This window comes from Indicator indicator, chromosome 3 (genome assembly GCF_027791375.1).
Source record: "Indicator indicator isolate 239-I01 chromosome 3, UM_Iind_1.1, whole genome shotgun sequence".
In the NCBI taxonomy this organism is placed as follows: Eukaryota; Metazoa; Chordata; class Aves; order Piciformes; family Indicatoridae; genus Indicator; species Indicator indicator.
The window spans coordinates 22,117,525-22,141,424 of record NC_072012.1 but is presented as its reverse complement, the minus strand read 5'-3'; the positions used below and the strand labels follow the sequence as shown (position 1 = coordinate 22,141,424).

General features: G+C 39.1%; 1 protein-coding gene across 1 annotated transcript in view; it reads right to left on the bottom strand.

The window, feature by feature from the left end:
• MAGI2 (membrane associated guanylate kinase, WW and PDZ domain containing 2) overlaps positions 1-23,900 on the bottom strand; it is a 646,435-nt gene that overhangs the window by 251,484 nt on the left and 371,051 nt on the right. The window contains exon 3 of the mRNA XM_054399405.1: positions 13,595-13,714. Coding sequence (XP_054255380.1) covers positions 13,595-13,714 — 120 coding nt within the window. The remainder of the gene's footprint in view (positions 1-13,594; positions 13,715-23,900) is intronic.

Genomic DNA, 23,900 nt, shown 5'->3' with positions numbered 1-23,900 from the left:
CTGCAGCCTGGACATATTTATACTAGCAGACAAGGCCTTTTGTCGGGGTAGTTTATCTTATTCAAGGAACCAATGGGAGGTCTGGCCTTAAAAAACCTCTCTTGCCAACATAAGCTACATCTTCTCAAGAAAGTTTTGCTGATTTGAGTATATCAGCAAATAGGTTTTAGTGTAAGAAGTCTTTAATTCCATAAACACCTGATAAAAAACAAGCCTTAATGTCTTTACTGTATAAATTAATTAAAATTAAATTAGTTATAATTAATTTATAGCATGATGATTAATGATAGCAAAATACTACTTCATATTGAACCCAAGTTTTAATCAGACACCTGACATTATCAAAACTAATGTACATATCTCCAAATTAAGTCTTTTTTGTCCTTCAGATACACTATTTTGATCTCTTTTATAAGAGAGATTTTCTAGTGTTGAAAGTCCTTCCTAGACCTTTTGGGAACCTTCCAGATAATGTCTATACATCCTATCTTCTGTCTCTTTCTTTACTCTCTTGTTTGCCTTTCATTCTGCATTTGTCATTTTAGCTACTTAAAAAAATTATGCTGTTTGGAAGAAAAAAAACCAAAAAAAAACAAACAAAAACATATTCTCCTTCTAGGGCAAGTTTGATTTGCCTGGAACCTGAATTAACTGCCTTGGATAGGAAGAGACAAAGTGCTCAGATACAGTTCCCTTTTCACACATAATTTTGACATCTCATTTTACTGCTGTGCTTGAAAACCAATCTTGTCTGGGCCTCACTGATGTTTATTTTACAGAACTTTTTACTAACTTCAGTACAATTGCAGTCCTTGAGGGATTGTTCATGTGGGATCATTCTGGAAAAGTATTTGTTATGTAAAAATATAATTTAAACACCATCTTCAGAAGAGCTCATGATTCTAGAAGAAAAGATACAATTGCAAAATACAAGAACAGATAGAATAATAACCAAAGCAAGAGAAAATATGCCTTGTTAAAAAGTATGAAATAATCAATGACTGGTGAAAACAGGAATGTTTGGTTAAGTTGACAATGGGCTATGGATTACATTCATTAAGAAAGGGCTTCAATGAAAGCAAAGCCATTAACTTTTGAGAAATAAAATCTTGGGGATTTAAGTCATGATTCCTTTCTGTCAAGCTATCATTGAAACCCTTATGTTCAGAGATGTCTGGGGAAGCTTAAAAATTGCAAAGGGCTACTTTGTGACAGCAAGCATCACCACTCAGGAACTAATAAAACAAATGAGTGAGAAAGTTACTCCAGGAATAATTTTTATTTGCTGCAATGAAAACAAAGATGAGTTAAAGAAGGAGCCACAAGTCAGTGACAGTGTGCAGGAAAAAGCATCAGGAAAGGACAAAATGAGCTAATTCTAGCCAAGACTGAGAAAGGATATTTGTTGTACTTGATTTGATTTACAAATGCAATGTATCAGCGGAAAATTGATGACATAAAGCAAATTATCGATAAGTAATGATAGTCGATATCCAAGCCCCCCTGAAGGTAGCAGGAGGACCTAACATGGAGCGTGATGCTTCCAGCCTGCCTCTGTGGGCAGGGGAGTCCTTTCCCCAGCCTTTTTGGAGGAGGGGACAGGCAGTCTTGCTGCACAACCCCATTCCTCGGAGCAGCAGCCCTTGGAGAACCTGGAACACCCCTAACCCTACCTTCTTCTGTGCAACAGAACACCAGACTTCTCTAAATCAGCTATAACAAACTGAAGCACAGATGGGACAGCTTTCTGTACATTTGCTTTCTGGAAAAATAATTACAAAAAATTAAAAAATACTTGCTGCTGTAACTACAGTCCAGACTTACTTGTTTTTTCCTTCTTCCATACTTCATTTCCAATCAGCCTACATAAATTTGCAGCACCTCAAAGTTTGGGTTTCTTCCAGACTAGACATCACTCCTAAAGGACGATTAATTTTAATACCACCTTACTAATTAAGGTGGCAATTTGCTACTTTAAACTGTAAATTCTAATTTTTCAGGTTTTACATTTACTTTTTCATCTTGATTCCTCTTCTCCCTTCCTGGGATGAGCTCCCAGATTACATACAGAAAACCTGTGCACATGCTTGTGAGGGAGAGAGTTAAAGCAGTGAAGCTAGTGGTAAAAAGAGTGTGCACAGAGTGGGAGAGAGCTGAATTGGAGTGGCATGTTTATAGCTTACTCCTGGGGTCCAGAATTCAAACCATCTCAGCGCCAAGAAGTAAAACAAAACAAAACAAAACACACCAAACAAAAAACCAACAACAACCAAACAAAAAAAGCAGCACATCAGGAAACAACTACATCAGAATACAGGAACTGATTCTAGGAATACTTAGAAAGTATTTAGGAATAGTTGAGTAACAGACTGAACAAATTAAAAAAATCACAATGCAGGGTGTGATAAATCGAGGGAATATAACCATTACCTCTTTTTGAAGGGTCAAACCCAGATTAAGAATAATGATTTAAAATGGCCTCAGCGGATAGAAATAGGAACAATGGATTGATGCTGCACAAAAGGAAATCTCCAGCCAAGTAGCAGGAAGCATTTTCTCACCGTTAGGTTTTTAGATTACAGAGCTGTCTCCCAGGGGAGGTGGTGAAAGGAGCTTTGCTGTATGAGTCATTTAAGATTGGACTGAAACAAAGCACCTGCATATACCATGGGCAACTCAGCTTTGTTGGCAGGCAGACAACCTCAATGACCTGACAAGTCTTAACCAGCCCTCCTTCCTATCATTCAATTTAATTTTAGCATGTTCATATTAAGTAAAATGAGAATAAATATAATTCTGTGCAGCACTCATGTATTTATCTCCTCAAATGACTGATTGCAAATAAAAAAATACGTAAGTTATCATAACTATTCAGACATGAGATAACTAAAACTAATGACTAAGTGAACCATCCTTTCATTTGGCTTATTATTTAGCGTTCCCCCTCCACCCCTACCAAAATGTTGAAATTCATTGCCAGAAGGTGAGCCAGTTAGGGGCAATCAAATGCATAAACAAGATTTAGTTATACTCAGAATGATTATGGTTATTTATTTTTGGACTCCTACTGCTTGAAATATCTACCTTTGCAGTCTCCTTGAGCAACATCAAAGCAAAAGTGGTACCAGCAGAAAGGAATACAGTGTTGGTAGAAACCATTCATATCTGAGCAGTAAGACATCCTAAATTTGCTCCCCTATGCATGTACATCAGGAGTGGAACACCTTTATTTGGTATTCCTTCAATTCCAGCCATCACGCACTCAGCAGAGAAAGGAGAAGGCTTAAGCAAGAAGTTTTGGGGAAGTTTACAGGAAAAGAACACAAGCAACAAGTTGGTAACAAATTCTTACCCACTTCTGCTGTTGAAATTCCCTCTCCTCTGTATTATTCTTTACAGTTATTTTCTGTGATTGAAAAGGAGTTAACATATCTGTAGTTATATGTTCCAGATTGTGAAGGCAAAAAAGGAGAAGGGCAAAGAAGAGTTCAGTGTTCTCAAAATAAGGATAAAAGGTAACCTAGATTGTAGAAAACTTGTACATGATCTCTTGGACTAGTAGTGGAGATATTTAATACATTTATCAGTTTATTTTTTTTTAAGATTGCAAATCAAATACTAATATTTAGGAAAGAGGGGAAAATATGTAACACCACACTGGCCCATTATTCTGACCTGAAGACTGTGGAGGCCTTTAAAACACACTGGAGAAACTTGGTAACCTGATCTGTCTTCAGTCTGAGAGTTCTGCTGGAAATCTTGAATCATAGAAAGGTTTGGGATAGAGGGGACCTCCAAAGGTCATCGAGTCCAATGCCCTGCAGTCAGCAGTGGCACCCTCCACTAGAGCAGATTTGCTCAGAGCCTTTTTGAGCCTGACCTTGAGTATCTCAAGGGATGGGGCCTCAACTACCTGTCTGGGCAACTTGTTCCAGCGCTCTACCATCGTCATGGTCAAGAACTTGTTCCTAATATCCAATTTAAATAAAAGTAACATGGTTCACACAGGTTAGCAGAACAAAGAGGCAGAAGACAAAGATGCTGTATTTTTAAGAGTGAAATTAAAAACTTGACTTTGTATTGCTGATCACAAACCCCTGGACTTGACCAGACCATTTTCAATCCACTGTACTGTTCACTTACCTAATTCATATTTTGTCAGCTTGCCTACAAGGGTGCTGTCAGACACAGCACCAAAACTCATACTAAAGTCCAGCCCAGGTAATAAACATTTGCTACCCTCTCCTCATTCACAAAGCTAATCACTAGATGATCTGAAGAGGCTCCTTCCAACCTAAATACTTCTGTGAGTCTATAATCTTGATGAGTGTTTAAAAGTCTGTGCCAGACAAGAAGAGTAGACAAATTGTGGCAATCTATCTGTAAGAGAGCAGATAGCTACTGTAATGTCAAAGTGGTTGGCACTGAGTAGTATTAGGTTTACTGATATCAGTAAACCTGGAACCTGACCCCTACCTGCCAGGCTTCTTTTGCAATCCTAGGGAATTTTAGAGCTGACTTCCTCTAAATTTATGTTCATCAGAGCTATTAGTGAAAATGGTAGCTTGACTTTGTAGCTGTACCCAGAATCAAACTCTGATCATCAGCTTTGTAGAGCAGTCCCTGTTCTCCTAAGGGCTTCTGGAATCTTAAACAGGCCTTCAGCTGAATAAGAGTGTTCACCTCATCTACTTAACTCCTTCATAATCTGCCCTGTAATTTATTGCACCCAACGTTACGCACTGAAATTCTCAATATAGGGAAAAGATAGAACCGAAAACCTCAAGGGGTAGTTAAGAGCATTAAGCTAAACACTTGATGTTATATAGTGTGCATAACCTCTCAGTCACATGCTGCTTTTCCTGGTGAATTCCTGATTCATTTCTACAACGAAAATGTACAGAATGAAAAAGTTCAGTGAGAAAGATGAGGATTCATAATTTATTTTCATCTGAGTGATGTTTCTTCTAACATTTATAATGCAAACTTTTGCAATTGATGAAGCGAAGGTGCAGTGGAGATTGTGTTGAGTTGCTTTTTTTTGTTCTTTTTTTTTCCTTCTCCATTTCCCAATCTAAAATCACCAATAAAGGACTGAAAATCATTGGTTTGGTTTACCTCCTTTTGCCCTCATGACTTCTGTGAAATGGCACTTCTGAAAGTAAATGCTATTTCAGAAACCTATGTATTATTGAGTACCCTCAGAATGAGAAATGGGAAGTCCGAGATAAAGCAGCAAAAGAAAGTAATTATTCTGCAAATTGCAGTTCAGCTGCATGAACGCCTCTATAAAAATATATCACTACACTTTTCCCTTCTTTACAAATAAAGATTATACTGACAAGCTGAAAAGAGATGGCAGTGCTGAAAACAGTGGAAACTGCAACCTGTTCTGATTCTGGAGCACTTAGTCATTGGTTCCTGGTCTATTCTGGGGCTCTCTGAAGCCATGTAAATACAAAAAATGACAAGATTAATTTGATTCTTTCATTTAAGGTTCCTACAACCTCTATGCTTTTTAGAGGAGAGTATTCACATGCATGGAACACAAAGGAAGAAGAGCTATATCCTTCCCCTACGACTGACCACAATGTCTGTGAAGACCCTGCAAATGGTCGATCCATGGACAGAAAGGGTATTTGATTCCCTATCAGCAATTTGAAAGCTCATTTTTCTTATCAGGCACATCACTATGCAACTCAGAAGGATTTTTTACTTTTTTAAAATTGGGAGATTTTTCTCCTGGAGTCCTGAATTCAGTGACCGGGTACATCACATAATTTAGGGGTGAACTAAGATCAAAGGAAGATTTATGTCTTTGCATTCCTCTGACCGTAGCAGCCTTGAGGATGCTCTAAACTAGGTCAGATATCAACATGCTGTGGTCATGGCTAAGTCACATGCTATAGCTTCCTGGTGATGGCTGAGAAAGCTTAGTCTTACCCTTAAATGAGTCTGCAAAGAGAGCCACTCAGTTTGCAGATGCCAGGATACCTCTCTTGCACCTATTTCAGTGTAGATGCACTGAATAGATTACACTTCCCTTTTGCTGCAATAGGTTTCTTCTGCATCAGCAGGATCTTTTAAAGCTTATTCTATATCCATGGCTATTTTTTAATATATGCACTACATAAATTAACTATAAATATAGGTCACCAAATGGACTATCATATTTAATTATCTACCAGCATATTTGACCTTGATTTCTGATAGTGTCTCCATTACTTTTACTGGAAATACAAGGGAAGGCTTCTACTGGTCAAAAGACTCCCTATAGAACTATTTATTTTCATTTGCACAAGGTAAAACATAATTATTTTTGAAAACCGTGTAAACCCACTACAGAGATTTCCTTACACTTAAAAGGTTTTGTTTATTTTTAATATCTTTAGGGCTTTTTGTTTTGTTTTCAGTAAGAAACTGCCTTGCTTTGAAACATAAACACTTCTTTTAGTGCTTGGGTTTTGTTGGTCTTTTATCTTGTTTTAATTAGCTCACTAGGGAAGTAATGTAACTGTATTGCAGGAAAAGCTCCATCAGAAACTGAATCCTTCTTTTCAATTAACCATACAAACCCAGGCCCTCTTCCCACACTTACACTGCATCATTCCATACTTGGCACAACCTGCTTCTTTCAATATCCTTCATTACTTTAAGGTCATTTTGCAGCCCATTTGTTTGTTTTGTGCTAGCAGGCAGCAAGATGCACACTTTTGTTTACCTGCCTGGAGTCTACCATAGCAGCCGTGACCAAGGCCTTAAACAATACTGCAAAGTCCTAGAATATCACTATTGAAACAGAGTAATCAAAACGAGATTTCAAAAACACGCAACTCCTCCTCAGGCCATAAAAAAGGAATTTTTCATATCTTGCTGCAAAGCATTTTCTGCTGAAAGAACAGGAACACAGAAACTACAATCCAATACTTGCTAGTCAAGCAAAGCCTTATTCTAGTGTTATGGAACACAGTGTAAACAAGGGAAGACTCTAAGGGTCAGTTTTGCTCTCAGAGAACTCCTCAATGTAGGTATGTTAAAAGGCAGAAGCATGGACAGGCAATCAAGGTGAAACAGATAGATGTTTCCTAGGTACACAGAGCAGAATTAGCAAGACCAACAGACAGCTAGAATTGAAATGGTTGAAGGACAAAAACAACAGGAAAAGTTTCTACAGCCACAGCAGCAACAAAAGAAAGACGGGGAAGAGCATGACAGAGAACATGGAAAAGGATAACTTGGTGAAGGACTCAACGCCTTCACTCCCTCAGCCTTTCCTGTCCAAGTCTGCTGCTCACTCCCAGGCCTTTCAGGTCTTTGCTTAGTAATGAAGACTATCAGAGACAGATACTACCCATGGTACAGAAAGATCATTTTAGGTACTAATTAGGTCAGCTGGAGAAATGCAAACCTATAGGATTGAATAGGATGCATCTGAAGGTGCTGGGAAACTTCTGGGACTATTCTCTGTCATGTTTGAAAATATTGATAAAGGGATCAGAGACTAGAGAGGGCAGTTACTAAAACTACCTTCCAAAAAGATGAGAACAACTTAGGGAACATACTTCAGAAAAAAAATAATCCTTTGACTGAGGAAGATGCAAATAAAAAGAATTATGGGCACTTCAGTATATCTTTTCTTTAGGAAGCAAAGCTTTTTGAAAATTCTGAGGTTGACAAAGTGGAAAGGCTTGTAGCAATGGGAATTTTCTCCACATGTTTTAGGAAAAACCTCCCAAACACTTTTTGGACTGCAGCTTATGGTATTTAGCAGAATGCTACGTGCTACAGGAAGGTGATCCTTTCTCATGTGATGCCAAATATTATGGAATCCAAATCTGAAAGTGTAGTATCCAGGAAGATATAAAATTCAGAGGAACTTAACAAAGACATGACACAATAATCACATGTAAACTGGCTATGACATAACAAACATTGTCTTTTCAATAATATATAAAAAATAGGAGATTTCTAACTGAGCAACGTAGCTAAACATTCCTCCAGAGCATGACACATAACCAAAGCCATAAAAACAAAACCATAAGGTTTGTAAGTTGAAATGTTGTAATAACCACAGAAAAATGTGCCTCATCCGTGTGATAGCCTTAGAGCTCAGGCTGGATACATTTTGACAGTATCCTTCTAATTCAGTCTGCATTTAAACTAAAACAGCACAATACTGCTGTTAAGCTCAGTTAGAAATGTACCTGAAATGCTCACATGAACCGTTTGTGCTCATTTGACAAAAAACCCCCAGTGACCAAACCCTAACATGTCACACAGACAGCATTAAATATTATACTGAGGTAAGCAATACTGCAGTACAGCCTTTAATTAATGCCTCTACCAGTGCAGGAATAGTTCTGCTAATAGAATCATTGAATGGTTTGGGTTGGAAGGGACCTGCAAAGCTCATCTAGCCCAAGCCTCTGGCAGTCAGCAGGGACATCCTCCACCAGAGCAGGTTGCTCAGAGCCTTGTCAAGCCTGACCTTGAATATCTCCAGGGGTGGGGCCTTAACTACCTCCCTTGGCAACCTCTTCCAGTCTTCCACCACCCTTATAGTAAAGAGCTTGATCCTAACACACAATCTGAATCTCCTCCTCTCTAATTTCAAACCATTGCCCCTTGTCCTATCACTGCTGGCCTTTGGAAACAGTCCCTTGGAGGCCCTCTTCAGGTACTGGAAAGCTGCTATTAGGCTATTAGGTCTCCCCAGAGCCTTTTTTTCTCTCCAGGCTGAACAACCCCAACTCTTCAGCCTGTCCTTGCAGCAGAAGTGTTCCAGGCCCCTGACCATTTTCATGGCCCTCCTCTGGACCTGCTCCATCAGGTCTATGTCCTTCCTGTGTTGAGGGCTCCAGATAACTACTTCTAAACTTCCTAAGAGATGAAACCACCTCGAGGCTATTCTAACATTTAAATCATATCAGTATGAGAAACTCTGTTCCAAATATTCAACCCAAACGTCCATCTTGTCCAGATTCATTACGTTTGCCCAACTTTGAATTATCTTTATGCATCCACCAAGGTTCATACATTCTAAGGTCTCTGAGCTTCTCAATCATTACTTAAAGTTCTATCTGTTGAGTTCTCTAAATTTATTCCCTACAGCTGCCCTGGTAATTTGCTTTACCTTTGTCTGGACACTTCATTTTGTTACTAACTTTTTGGTAGTGACTACACAAAATTGTAAAGGACCGGATACATCTTGGACTGAGCTTGCACACCCAGATCATAAAAAAAAGCATGAAGGCAAAGGTCATTTCTTTATTTCTCTGCAGTCAAGATTCTCTTGGTGATGGTCTAGTTTTGATACAAATCAACACACATTTGCAGCAGAAAAGGTTCCTGGAGCATGCAGACCCATATAATATGCGATCTCTGGCACTCTACCTCCTGAGAACATACATGAGCAAAGTGAAGTGTGTTGTGTCCAGGGAGCATACATCCATCTGATTTCCTTAGGAAAATTAGCAGCTGATGTAATTTAAAGCAACTGTGAGCTAACAAGAAATTCCTGCTTGAGCCTTAGAATCTCAATAAAACACAAATTAGATTAATTGACTGCCCATGCACATTTCTGCTGAGCTACACAGCACCAGCCAGCAGAGTTAGGGGTTCTACCAAGCCATATATGACAGCAGCTAGTCTCTGAAGATGTACCTGACAACTTGTTGAAAGAAGCACTGCCCGCTGACTCAGGGAGAACACCAGCCAGCAAACTGTGATGGTGAGAAACACTGGTCTGGCCACCAAGTACCCTCCATTTAGTCAGCAGAGCTGTTTTAACAGTCCGGGCAGGGAGTTCAGTCCTTCCTCCTCTTGTTCAGCAGTGAACAAAGCCACCCAGACTGCCATGGAATTTTACTACAGATAAACTGCAAATTATGCAGCAACTTTGATGTACCAATATAGATGTTTTAAAATTAAGTTCTATAAAGATGGTTTGTTCTTTCCAGCCATTACTCAAAAAAGCACAAGCAGAAAAGGCCAAAACAGTATTGCATTTGGTCCTACTAAAAATATTTGTGTTTCTATTTGCAAAACTGGTAAAGCAAGAGCTTTGAGAGTTTTTAGCCACGTACAGACTGCTTCTTTTCTACAGCACTTTGGAATGCTACGGCCATTCACAGCTGTCACAAAAGTGGTAGACAAAGAAAGGTGTATTGAAAGCCTCAGTAGTAAGGAGGTCACAGAGCATTCTAATTTAAGTCTGAAGCTTTTATAACTTAAAAAGTCTATTTTAAAAGTCACAAAAAAGGGTGCTTCAAAAAAAGAATTATAGTACTGTACTTTTCTAAGTTCATATACTGCTCTCACTTTTTGCCTAGGTTGGAATCACAACTATTATTTGCCTGCATGAAAACAACATGGTTTTGGTTGTTTTCACTGGTTTTCTCATTGCTACCAGAAAATAACCCCCTCCCAACAATACTGACACTATAACAAACGATACAAATGTTCAGTGTCAGGTAAGGCTCCACTTGGTCTCTTTTTCTTCTGGTTTACATGGATGTTTCTGATTCTCTTTGGAACTCATAAAAGGTAAATTGGCTGAATCAACCTTTCTAGTCAAGAAGAGGTGAAAAGGAACACAGATACACAGAGCCTGTCTTTTCTCCTTAGCTAAATCAGAAATGTTTATGGCAGAGACAAACTGGTACATAGTTGCCATGGTTAGACAATCAGCATAGACTGACTCAACTTAACTAAACTTAACTAGAGGATGACTTTTTTTTTCGAGACAAAAAGGAAATAACAAAGAAATCTGATAAGCAATCTATTAACACTGAGAATTATTAAAACAAAATGCTGATTTGATTCAGAGGCCTAATAATGAGTACTCACAGAAGAGAAATTTCATGTCCCACAACATGCACACTCACAGAAGCTGCTTGATCCACAGAAGGATTAAAAAAAATCATCTTCTCTTTGTGAAGGGAACTGAAAATTTCTTTGCCCTGGTTGGTCTAATTGTCCTCGCTAAATTTAATCATTGCAGACTTAATGTGCTCGGGAAAATTTGTGGTGGAATGATTAGCAAAATCCTTCCCCAAGGACGGTACTACAGTCACAAGGAATTAATCAGAAAATTGGGGGTATAACTTTGTAAGACCATGTCCAAAGGTCTTTGTATGGGAACGTGAGAAACAGCATCTGGAAACACGGCATATTTTCTGCTGTTACCTATTGCTATAACACACAGATAATATACTATGTATTATATGTCAGAATGCACAGATGGTGATTGGGAAATCTGGGAATCGAGGACATGATTTATGCAGAAATTGGGCTGTGGAGTTTATTTTATTTTGCATTTAGTTTCTGCCTTCTTGGCTTCAGTGAACTTGTCATCTGTGATCAGCGAATGATGTGACACGCATTGCATAGTCATGACTTTGGAACTCTCCTCAGCTAGGTCCTCAGCTGGTTTCAAGAGTTATACAGACTTCCCCAACCAATATTTCACCTTGCTGTCCAGTCAGCTCTGGTAGCTGGTTTCAAAAGACACCTCTCAGTACCCCTCGAGGGACAGAAGAGCACTGTGAATTAATTTAACCTAGCAGTTCAATCTCTACAAACTTGCTACAAACTAATGAAATTACACGGTCAAGCAATGACAGACTTTTGCTACGCTTAAGCTCCTTTAATGTTAGCTTCAAACACCCAAGGAAACAAAAAGCTCTGTCAAGAAAGGTTGGTTATTTAACAAAACGTAACATTGTAGTGTTGTACTTGTGCTACCGTTTAGGTAACTTTTACCATGAGGTGTCAGACAGTAGGGGAAAAAGTAGAATGGGAAAAGACATTACATTTTCCTTTATTTGACCTTCTTGAATGGAAATCTTTGTTTAAAATTTTGTATTGATATAAATCCTAATGAAAATTTATTTACTTTGCAATTGGTACTTTGGGCTGATTGGGTGAGAAAGGATTATCTCCTTTCCTGCTATTTATAACATAGCTAATGATTTTCTTTGGGGTGAATAGCTCCTTATTTATCTTCAGATGCTTTCCTGGACAGGGACAAAGTCAGGACAAAAGGTCTACATTGCTTCTTTTGCTACCAGGTAAAAATTTGAGGCTGCTTCCTGTAAATGGTTCTGCACATGAAGATACTCTCTTGTAACAACCCCAAGGGAAGCTACAGACTTGGGGATGTGTGGGTGGAAAGCCACAATTTGGAGACACACTGGGGGGACTGATTGATAATCAACTGAGTATGAGTCAGCAGTGTGCCCAGGTGGCCAAGAAAGCCAATGGCATGCTGGCTTGTATTAGAAACATGGTGGCCAGGAGGGATAGAGAGGTGATCATCCCCCTGTACTCTGCACTGGTGAGGCCACACCTCGGGTATGGTATTCAGTTCTGGGCTCCTCACTACAGGAAGGACATTGAGGTTCTGGAGCATGTCCAGAGAAGGCTGGTGCAGGGCCTTGAGCACATGGCCTACGAGGAGTAGCTGAGGGAGCTGGGATTGTTCATTCTGCAGAAGAAGAGGCTGAGGGGTGACCTCATCAGTCTCTACAACTGCCTGAAGAGAGGTTGGAGTGAGGAGGGGCCCAGCCTCTTCTCTTGGATGACAAGCAACAGAGACAGAGGACACAGTTTCAAGCTGCACCAGGGGAGTTTCAGGATGGATATTAGGAAATATTTCTTAACTGAAAGGGTTCTCAAATACTGTAATGGTCTGACCAGGGCAGTGGTGGAGTTACCATCCCTGTGGGTGTTCAAGCAGTGTGCAGGCCTAGTGCTCAGGGCTATGGCTCAGTGTTGACTCTTCAGTGCTGGGTGGAGGGTTGGACTGGATGACCTTAAAGGTCTCTTCCAACCACATACATTCTGTGATTCTGTGATATTGGTCACATTTTTCATATGCAGGGTGTTCTCTGTAATTTTGAAGACTGTGGTAAAAACAGCTATTCATGACTTAGTTACCATAAATCTGGTTTCCTTAAAATGTGCTACTCTGTAACTGCCTTTCCATTATAGTAGGTTCATTTTTAGGGTAGCTGTGTTTTGGAAAAGGTTTAAAATGTGATGATTCCTCAACTCCTTGCCCCATACACAGACATTTTGTAATATAGGCATTAGGACAGCTCCTACTACTCTATTATATTATAAATTAATGAGTTCTTTTCAGTAACTTTACAAAGCCCGTAACACAAGACATAGTAAATCCTTCTTTTACTTAAACAGTGAGGTTTCAAGCTCTGATACAGATTGGTATTTGCAGGATCACACATGCAACAGAAAACTGTCAGTGTTACAACTGATTTCTGTTGTAAACTTTATCAGCTGTTTGCTGAAATTTTCTGGAAATCCCCTCAAATATTTGGCATCAAGAATTAGAAGTTCTTTCCTCTAAGTGCAATGTCTTATCCTGTTTCTCCTAACCAGGATAATACATTAAAATCACAATGAACCCATCTGCATTTAGATTTTATATATGAAAATATTTTCGTAATTGCCATATGACGCTTTGCACATTTCTGATAGCAGTAGCAATGACACATTTGTAATGGGAAGTCCCAGTGCAATTCCATCAAATGATTAAAAACAAAAACAGATTTAGCAGCAAGAACATGCTTACCTTCATATGTTCCACTTTCTAAGAGAGCACCACTTTTCTCCAGTTCCATAAAATCTTCAACAGTGATGAAAATATAGTCCACACCAGGGACTTCCCCCTCCTTATGTGGCCTTGTGGTGCCTATTAATGAGACAAAAGAGAGACTGTCAGGCACATGACCTAAATGTAGAATGATCCTTTTGAAAGTTTTGGAAAAACGTACAAAGTAAATTGTTTATACAACACATTACATAGCTGGTCCTCCTTGTGAGTCTGACTTTCAAAATCATATAGCTGCAGATGAAGAGAGGCAATTCTGCCACTTTATTCTGGTGAGACCTCACCTACAGTACTGCATCCAGTTCTAGAGCCCTCAACACAAGAAGGACATAGACCATAGGAGCACCACAAAAAACAATCAGGGGCTTGGAACAACTGTGCTACAAGGACAGGCTGAGGGAGCTGGGGTTGTTCAGCCTTGAAGAAGAGAAGGCTCCAGGGAGGTCTAATAGCAGCCTTCTGGCACCTGAAGGGGGCCTAAAAAGTCTGCAGAGGGACTGTGTCCAAAGGCCTGCAGTGACAGGATGAGGGGTAATGGTTTGAAATTAGAGGAGATCTAGACTGGATGTTAGGAACAAGCTCTTTACCATAAGGGTGGTAGAACACTGCAAAAGGTTGCCCAGGGAGGTAGCTGAGGCCTCATCCCTGGAGACATTCAAGGTCAGGTTCAACAAGGCCCTGAGAAACCTGCTCTAGTAGAGGATGCCACTGCTGACTGCAGGGTGGTTGGAGTACCCAAGCTTTGGAGGTCAGAGGTTCCTTCCATCCCAACTCTTCTATGCTGACTTATTGAAGCTAAGGTATATGAGATACATGTTTAAAGATCATGATGTTCTTTGGGTTCACATTACTTATTCTTACTAACCAAAATGTATCATACTTTATGTTACTAGAAAGACCCTCAGTAACACAAGTCTTTGATATGTACTTCTGTGACTTCAACAAAGCCTTGCCTACAACTAATCTGCTTCATGACATTTTATTCATTTATTTAGTACACAACATATTAATCTGTAAACAGATCTGTAAGGATTATATTCACATTCCTTGTTTCAGGGCCATAAGTGGCCTTGATAAATGGCTAGGCTTAAGGGACTGTCAAACTGCAAAGCCTCCTGTATTTAGTTACTGCCTCTATTGTCATATCTGGATGGTAGTACTCCGTAATGCCAACAGACAATATTTCACGCATGCTGAGAAGTGACCTAGCTTAGCTAGCAGAAGTTGAGAGGATAGCAGGGAAGCATCTGAATTTGACCTAATTTCCTCACAGTCCAATTTATTGTGATCAGGCTATCACACTACTTTGACTGAAGGCACTAAATAAATCACAATGCTCTATTTGGAAATGGGACAGTTTTAGCTCCTCCTCAGTCTCAGCATGTTTGACACATCTTAGTCAATCAATTCTTTATCAACATGGTAGTGGTAAGATCACACTCCCTGGGTTTTGTTTCAAGAATGTTGACAACAGGAAGTAGCTAGAAACTATGTCTTCCACTTCCTGGACTAAAGTTTAACACTAATATTTTGTAGAAGGCATTGTCTCTTCTCAGTTAATTCACCACCTAAACCACAATACCATGACTGTCATATTATGCAGTAGTGATTCAGACATCTCTTTAGGTCAGCTAACATCAATATCATCTACATTTTGACACCTATTATTCAGACATCTGCATTCAAACCTCTTGAAAAAAATTGTGTGAAGTTATGAAAGCTAAGCGCAATTGCCTGCCTTTCTGCCATGTGTATAAACTATTACGGTCAGAGATCTCATCAATGGCAGAAGCAAGAGAGCTACTCAGCTGCATACCTGCTAAGAGCTCAGTTCAGCAGGCCATACATAGGTCTCTGTGGGATGCCTCAGATATCCATGTGAAGCTAGGAGATGCATAAAGAACAAAATATCCTTTGCATTGCCCCATACATAAAATTACCCTTTCCACTGCTGCAAATGCAGGTGTGAATCTCATACAGAATCCCACTCCAACAGAATAGTGTGCAACAAAGTGCACACTAGAAGTGCAAGGGTCTCTCGGTGACAATGACAGGACTCTCATGCTCTCAGTGAGTCATGCTGGCCAGTGGTCAGCTTTGCCAAAGCACTGGATGGCCTTCACAATTGTCCAAATTCCTTGGAGTCAGTGGAGAGAGATACGTAATGTTGCCTTATCTGGAGGGCTTGTCATAGACAACTTTCCTCACAGGCAGCCTGAATGAGCCTGAGAAGTTAATGTTTCAGTAGCTAACATCAGGAATACGTTATGATAAATCTATAAGACACCTGGCTTTATTTGTCTGATTCCAAATTCCCTTTTTACCTCAGTATTTAAAACTAAAACTCATCTGTCTATTTCTGGGAATTTCATATTTGCAGACATGGGTTTGTTAGGATTATTACTGTTGTGTTTCAGGGATAGTATGGTTAAAGCACTGACACACTTGGATTTTCCATAACTATGTTGAATTTACTCCCTATGAAATATTTTACCCCAGGGATGCAGCAGCATCCTCAAAGATCTCCAACCCCTGATGAGAACTGTGTAGAAGCACAGGCATTCTAGCAAATCTGCACTGCTAACAGCACAGACATCAGATGTTTGATCTGCATGCTCTCTTCTGACGATTTTTTCACTCTAAAAGTCTGTTGACAGGAAGTCTATTTCCATAATACATTTTGGCAAATTAAGGCCATGTTATTCCTAGACATGGCCCAGGAAAGAAGGTGAGATATTAGATGAGTACCTCTAGGTTACTATTTCTTCAATATATTTAATGTACCCAGACTAGGATTACCAGAAGTTTATCAATCAGACAAAAATACAAGTTACATGAAATGTGGAGGTAAGTCCTATTTTGATTTGGAATGCTGGATCAGATGGCCTACAGAGTTCCCTATCAAACTAAATGATTCTGTCGTATTGACAACACACTGTGGTTTGTTTTAATCGCATATATATTCAGCAGTCCTACTCATCAGATGCTTGCAAAATCTCATGGGTGGTCCAACAAGAGACTCAGTTATCCCTGTACCTCTCTCCTTTGGTCAACTTGCCTAACAAAGAGTAATGTATTAAATTTTAGGTTCTGAATTCCTCTCTTACATTGGAAGCTAAAGACCAGACCTTCCTACCCCTACATGCTACGGTCATTCTTTTAGATATAGTAGGTGTATGGTCATGTTTGCCTATGTCCTGGACTAAGAACTGAGAATTTGTTTAATCTTGCCCTATAATGTGTGGTTGAATTCCAGACTAATTCTGTATCCCTAACAGCCTAACTCTAGCCTGTCTGTTATCCAGTGGAATTGCTTATCACCTATCCCCAAGGTAGCCATTAGATGCACTGTATTTAAAGCTGCATATATAACTGTTGTCTTCTTCCATAACACTCCAAGCTTTCAAAGAGTTTGTTTTTCTTTAAGATTAAACTAATGGATTTTTGTGCAAAACAAGATTCAGAAGTCCATTTTAGAATTGCCAGTGTGCTACAGTACACAGCGGCTTTTTAATTCAGTATCCCTGAATCTCACTTCCCCACTGATTTTAATAGGTAACTAAATAGCTACCAGCAATTCTACACCATGTTTTCCTTTCTCCATTTCTCTTGCACCCTGTGGTTTCACTAGATATTCCAGCACAGAAATGAAGAAGCCTTTCTCCTGAAGTTGAAATTCCTTCAAAAAACGGAGAAAAGAGCAAACTACTATCACAACTTGCATGTCCTCAGGGTGACTCTTACCCCGGGTATAGAAGGTTCCATCTCTACCAGAACTTCAGTTTTCTTGATAAAATCTTGCTGAGTTCTTTTCCCTCCTGTGTCTGTTCTAACTCCCTCAGCCTGAAGGACCTTAGATCTTGCAAATGGTTAAAGCAATTTCCTGGCTAATGGAATAATCAATAGTTATCATCTCATTTACTCCTTCACTCTGAAGGAACTCTCTGGCTGCTATTAATACTGCAACTGTCTATTATACTTTTCTGTAAGCACCACAGGGTTTGCAACATTAAAGTTTACACACTTGGAGGCAGTTATTGGAGAATCTTAAACACTCATCAAGGTCTGAATATTGAGGACTATATGTATGAATCTTACAGACCAAGGGCCCTTTTAGGGTTTCTTTGCCTTTAAACTAACAGAGTTTCTTATTGTAATAGATATTGTCTTTAACTACATTCATAAGGACAGACAAGCAGACCTAAAAGCTTTGGTGAATCAGGATTTGAAATTTTAACCCTCATTATTACAGAAACACAACAACTCTTCTTAGACCACATCAAAGCTTAATAGGACACACTTGCCACCACTCGTAATAGCCTTTTACTAACATAAAATAAAAATAGGAACCCAGTTACCATGGTAATGTAGGAAAAAATAGTCTTTGAATTCCATAATGAAAGAACATGATACTTTTAGATCTTGCAGGATCAAAACTGGCAAGGGATGTTTGCACTGTGCATATTTATGACAAATGCAATCTATTGTTGCTGCTGGATAGAAGACACAAAATGAGTAGCTTGCAAATAATTATGAACACTCCATAGAACTGAGTGCTGACACACAATGTGTATGTACCTTAGAAATTACAGGAGCTTGGTCAACAAAATCTGGACTGATACCTTTGATTTTACGAGCACTTCTTGAATCATTCAGCAATTTGCTCTCAGATACAATATTAAGGTAATTCACTGAGCAACTGCCTTGGATTTACAGTTTCAAGATGGATAGCTGGTACAGTTCACAAATATTCAAACTACTTCTGGAGAGGAATTACATGCTGTTTACACTAATAATCCTTTTGCATACTGATCTACTCCTGGATTAATTTTCCAAATATATGGAAATGAATAGGGCTTTAATGTGCTTACTTTATTCAGCTGTGCAAAGACAAACCTAACAAAGTTCATCAAGGATAAGTTTAGAGTCCTGCACTTGGGAAGGAGCACCAGTAAAAGTTAGGGATTACTCTGCTGGAGAGTAGCTCCACAAAGAGGGACCCTGGAGTCCTCTTGATAATAAGTTATCCATGGGAGAGCAATGTGCCCTGGTCACCAAGAAGACCGATAGTATTCTTGGGTGCATTAAGAAAAGTGTGTCCAGCAGATTAAGAAAGTTCTCCTCCCCCTCTACTCAGTTCTAGTTACACCACATCTGGAATGCTGTGTACAGTCTGGGAGAGAGAGCTACAGGAGAGAGTTCAACAGAGAGCTATGAAGATGATGAAGGGACTGGAGCATCTCTCTTATGAGAGACTGAGAGACCTGGGGCTGTTTAGTCTGGAGAACAGAACGCTGAGAGAGGACCTTATAACACCTACAAATGTCTGAAAAGTGTCTGTCAGGAGGATGGAACCAGGCTCTTTTCAGTGATACCCACTGACAGGATGAGGGGCAATGCACATAAACTCAATCACAGGAAATTCCATCTCAGCATGAGAAAAAAACTTTTGTACTGTGAGGGTGACAAAGCCCTAGAACAGGCTGCCCAGAGAGGTTGTAGAGTCTCCTCTGGAGAGCTTCAAAACCAGCCTGGACACACCCCTGCCCTAAGGGGACATGCTTTGCAGGGGGGTTGGACCTGATGATCTCTGGATGTCCCTTCCAAACCCTAGCATTCTAGAATTCTATGAAAATATCACAGAATCATAGAATGGTTTTAGTCAGGAAAAGCCCTCTAAAATTACCAAGTCCAACCATCAACTTAACAGCACCATGGCCACTAAACCATGCCCTGAAGTGTAACACCCACACGTTTCTTGAACACCTTCAGGAAAAAGAAAAAGCCAAACAACAACCTAAAAATGCAAAAATGAAAAAAAAACAAAAACATCTAAAAGCCTTTTATTACACATTTTACTGAAAAGTAGTTCTGTAATTGTGCTCCGTACAACAGCTTGATGTGGAAAGCAATGCACCAGGCCATCATGCAGGCTTGCAGCTGGAGAGATCCCTCCTGCAGAAACAGCCTGCTAATCTTTAATAAAGTTCAGATGAGCCCTTGCTAAGACCTCCTATACACTTTGCCTTAGAAAAACTCAACAATGTTTAATTATCTCTTTTGTTTGTTTGCCAAATTACTCTGGGACGCTATTACTGTGAGGAACTGAACTGCATGGAAAATTATACCTATGTTTTCAAATTGCTAACTGCATTAAGCAGAGAAACACCACATTTGTCTCCATCTACTGAATTTCCAGATGAAGAGAATAATAAACAATTTTCAAATAAAGTGATTTTAGATGTACTACAAGGCAGGGAGCTTCAACATTTATGATCCTTCTTACAATAACAACATAAAAGACAACAGTACAAGCCCCTTCTAGCTCTAGGTCACGAAGAAGAAAAGTTTTTCCCTTTAAGGGTGCAATACCAGCAGTTTCACTGAGGCATCCCTATAAAAATAAATGCAGAAACAGAGGAATGAGTTCCAGATTCCTGAATATATTTTTCATGTGTAATAGCGTTGGACTGCATTAATAAGGAGGTTGCTGGCAAATAGGATCCTGACAAAGATCTCCAGGTGCAATGGTTTAGGCCAAGCCCACAGCTGAGTCCCATGCAGTTGATCACAAAACTGCCTCTCCTTTCCCCTCACTGCACTGAGATGGGAAGGAAAATCAGGAGAAAAAGGCAAAGCCTGATGAGCTGAGATGAACAGTTTTAGTAGGACATCACAAAGAGAGAAAAACCCTCAGGAAGAACAGTAATACCAGAGAAACAGCATATAAAGTGAGCAGCACAAAATGCAACACTGACCTTGATGAGCTGTCCTATCCTCTCCTATCTTGTCTTGTCCACATGATCCTGCCACACGGCACCAGAGCCCCATGCTCAACACCCACACTTACCTGACCAGCCCTTCCTTATATAGCAGGTATGACATCAATATGGTATCAAACACTCATTGGCTGGTTCAGCTACCTGTCTGGGCTGTGGGTCCCCTCAGCTTTTTCTGAAGGGGAAAAAACATCTAACTCCAAAGCAGAACCATATTCCAGCCAAACCCAGCACAGCTGGTTCATCAATTCAGACACCACTAGCAATGGTGCACAGTGCCCCACAGTGAGGCAAAGACAGGCTTTCTCAGTTGCTGGACTGTGAGACTGCAGCATTGTTTGCTACTTACCTGGATACAGAGGAAAACAGAAATTGGAAGAAACAGTGTGTTGTAACTGTCTCCAGAATTTTCTGTTTTAGTTTTAGTAGAAAAGAAGCATTTTGCCATATCTCAACACACAACTAATAGTTTAATTTCTGAATGTTTAACTAAAAGGAAAAACCCACCTGGATGCGTTTCTGTGTGACCCACCCTAAGCAATTTTGTTTTGCAGGATGGTTGGACTCAACAACCTTTGAAGGTCCCTTCCAATCTCTAGATTTCTGTGATTCTGTGATTCCATGATTCTATACCACTTGTTGTTATTAACATTATAAAAGACCGTACTCCGTGACTTACGCAGCTTTTACATTAATAAGTACGGAGAAGTGAAGAACCTGCTTAAATCATATACATATACAGGCCACAGTGCACCTTGAAAGTTCTTTCAGTGCATGTAATAATAACTTTTAAACTGAAAAAATACCAATGCTCTCATTCGCTCTATGTGTTTTACTCAAACTCAGGCAGCCAGCTAGCCTGTGCAATGTCTGTTTAAGCGTATATTTTAGGAGGATTTGTGAAGTTGTGAGCTGTCACTACTAAATCTCTGAAAATATTTATAAATGGATTTTCTAAATCTACAGCCTTACTTGGAGAGGCTTTAAAGGATGTGGAATAGGCTATCATAGAAACCATGCACAGATGTATTCCTAAGCAAACTCATTTCAGCTGTTTTAGAGTTTATGTCAGTAATGGAGAAGGGTTAATGAATTAATCGATACTATGAAACATTTTAAGGGCTATTTATTGATTGGGGCAGATGGCACACAGAAAAATATGGGCAGGTTATGCCTAAAATAGAGAACCTAATTAATATGTATGGATGAAATATAATAATCTGTAATTAAAATGAGGCAATCTTCAGACATGAGTCTGTTCTCTCTGTAGTTTTCTACTGTACCTCTGAATCGTATCTATGCAAAAGGGCATGGGAGCAAGAGCCAATTCAGAGCACATACTTTCTCCTGCATCAGAAAGTACTTTGGAAAACTACAATGGTAGAAATGTTACAAGTTACTCAGTTTTCATTATCTTCCAGTCTATAGTTTGTTTTGATGGTTTTATCCCTTGGCTTTCACACCAAAAGGTGATACACAGCCAAGGCTCTGCACCACTCAACAGGTAGCTGGACTAGAGCTTGGTATGATGAGAAAAAAATGCTCATATATAATTACAGATACAGTGGCACTCATTTGTAATACACAGGATTCAAACAAACGAGTAAGTGACTGCACAATAGAATCATTGCACTGAGTGCAACACCTCTAGAAGATTCACAGCCAAAATCCCTGATGGTCAACTGCTATCCAGACAGCAGAGCAAATGGCACATTGGCATGACAAGGACATGTTTTCTTGTCTGCTTCTAGAGTAACAGAAAGTATCTTGTTCCTTCTTTCCACCTCTTATATTCCATTACAAACAGCACAGATAGGTTATAAAAGATAATGATGTCAACTCCTTGGTTAAAACTTTTCTGTTCCTCTTCTTCATCCACTGTTTCTCACAGGGAGCAAACAGTTGACTGAAATCTGAACTTAAGAAGTAAATTCCAAGGAAAAGCAATGTTTGATTTTTTCTTTTCTAAAAAGTCCACTTTAAAACAGTGGGAGAGAAAATGTATTCTTCTTTCAGGTAAACAAATGCATCACAAAACACTTCTACTGTGTTATTCAGAAAAGAAATGCATTATTACGAAATCACCTTAGTTTTATATTAAATTATTTTCCCTAAAAACACGACTTTTCACAAAAAAACAGCTATTTGAAAGATTTCTTCCCATCTGTATTTAGAAAAAAAAACCAAACACTATTTTCAGCTTAACTCACATTAAACCACAACAACAAAAAATCATTCCTCAGTAACAAACTGAATAAATTATTTATACAAGAGTCATTACTTTATAGCATACTCAGAAACTTAAAAGCACATGCTGCAGATTTAGATACTGTGACTATCTTCGAGTTTTTAAAAGAAATTTTAAAAGCCTTGTTCATTCCTCTTCTGAAGACAGAAAAAGATAAGCTTAGATTTAACTTCAAAGGAATCAAATAAAGTGACGATGAAGGAATAAATGTCACGTAATTCTGAATGCAAGAAGGCCCACTGCTATTCTTATCTCCTACAGGAATTATTTCTGAGGTGTAACTACAGCACTGGTGAAGGTCATTTCATGAAGACTACAGCCTCTAATGGACAATTTCCCTGTTTCAGAGGAACATCAGTGTTATGTGGAAGGTTATGTTTGAATAAAGGGGCTTGGAACAACCTGAAAGATTTCAGTTCTAAGTGTGACCTTGATATTCTTCTTCTATTTGGTAGTGCTGAAGAAAAGTTGTTGGTGAGTAGCAAGTGTTATTCTTGTTGGCTAATTAAAGTTGCTGCTTTTTATGTACACTGAGACTTTTCTGATATGATGAGTTGTAATGACCAATCTTGAAACATTCGATTCAGTAGTCACTAGAGATGAATTAACTCCACTTATTTTAACTTCAAACAAGTAGCAAGAACTGGCATCTGTTGCTACTGATGATAACAGAGCAAATTAGATGTACCTATGTAAAACTGAAACATATCTAATTATATTACTTTTATTTTTATGGGTGTAATTAATTACTGTTTAAGAATTTGTAGCTGTAAGACTGTGTACAGTACTGCTATTTGTATTTCACAGTAGTCAGCTCTCTGACCCAAGTTCTAATGCAATGGGGTTTTTTTTGAGTACCACATTAATACAGTGGTCTCTTCATCTCAATATGCACAAGTGCCACTGCATTCAATAGTGGTAAAATCTGAGACGGATTTATAATGTGAAGATGGTGTACGTGACACACATCCATTACCCAATAAAGGGCTCATGCTGTTGAATGACCTCATGTGCTGGTCATGAAGCATGCTTCATGTTCAGCCACAATAGTGGTACAAGGTCCTATTATTTTTTGTCCAGAAAAGGAGAGAGAAAATTAAGTAAGAGGGGAAAAAATATAGGAAAGAAAAAGAAGAGGAGGAGAAAAAAGAAGTTCCATTTTTGTAGGTTTTTTATGCTTTTCTTTACTAACGCAATACTATTCTGCTGCTCCATCCTCATTTTAAGCCCCTCAAAGGAA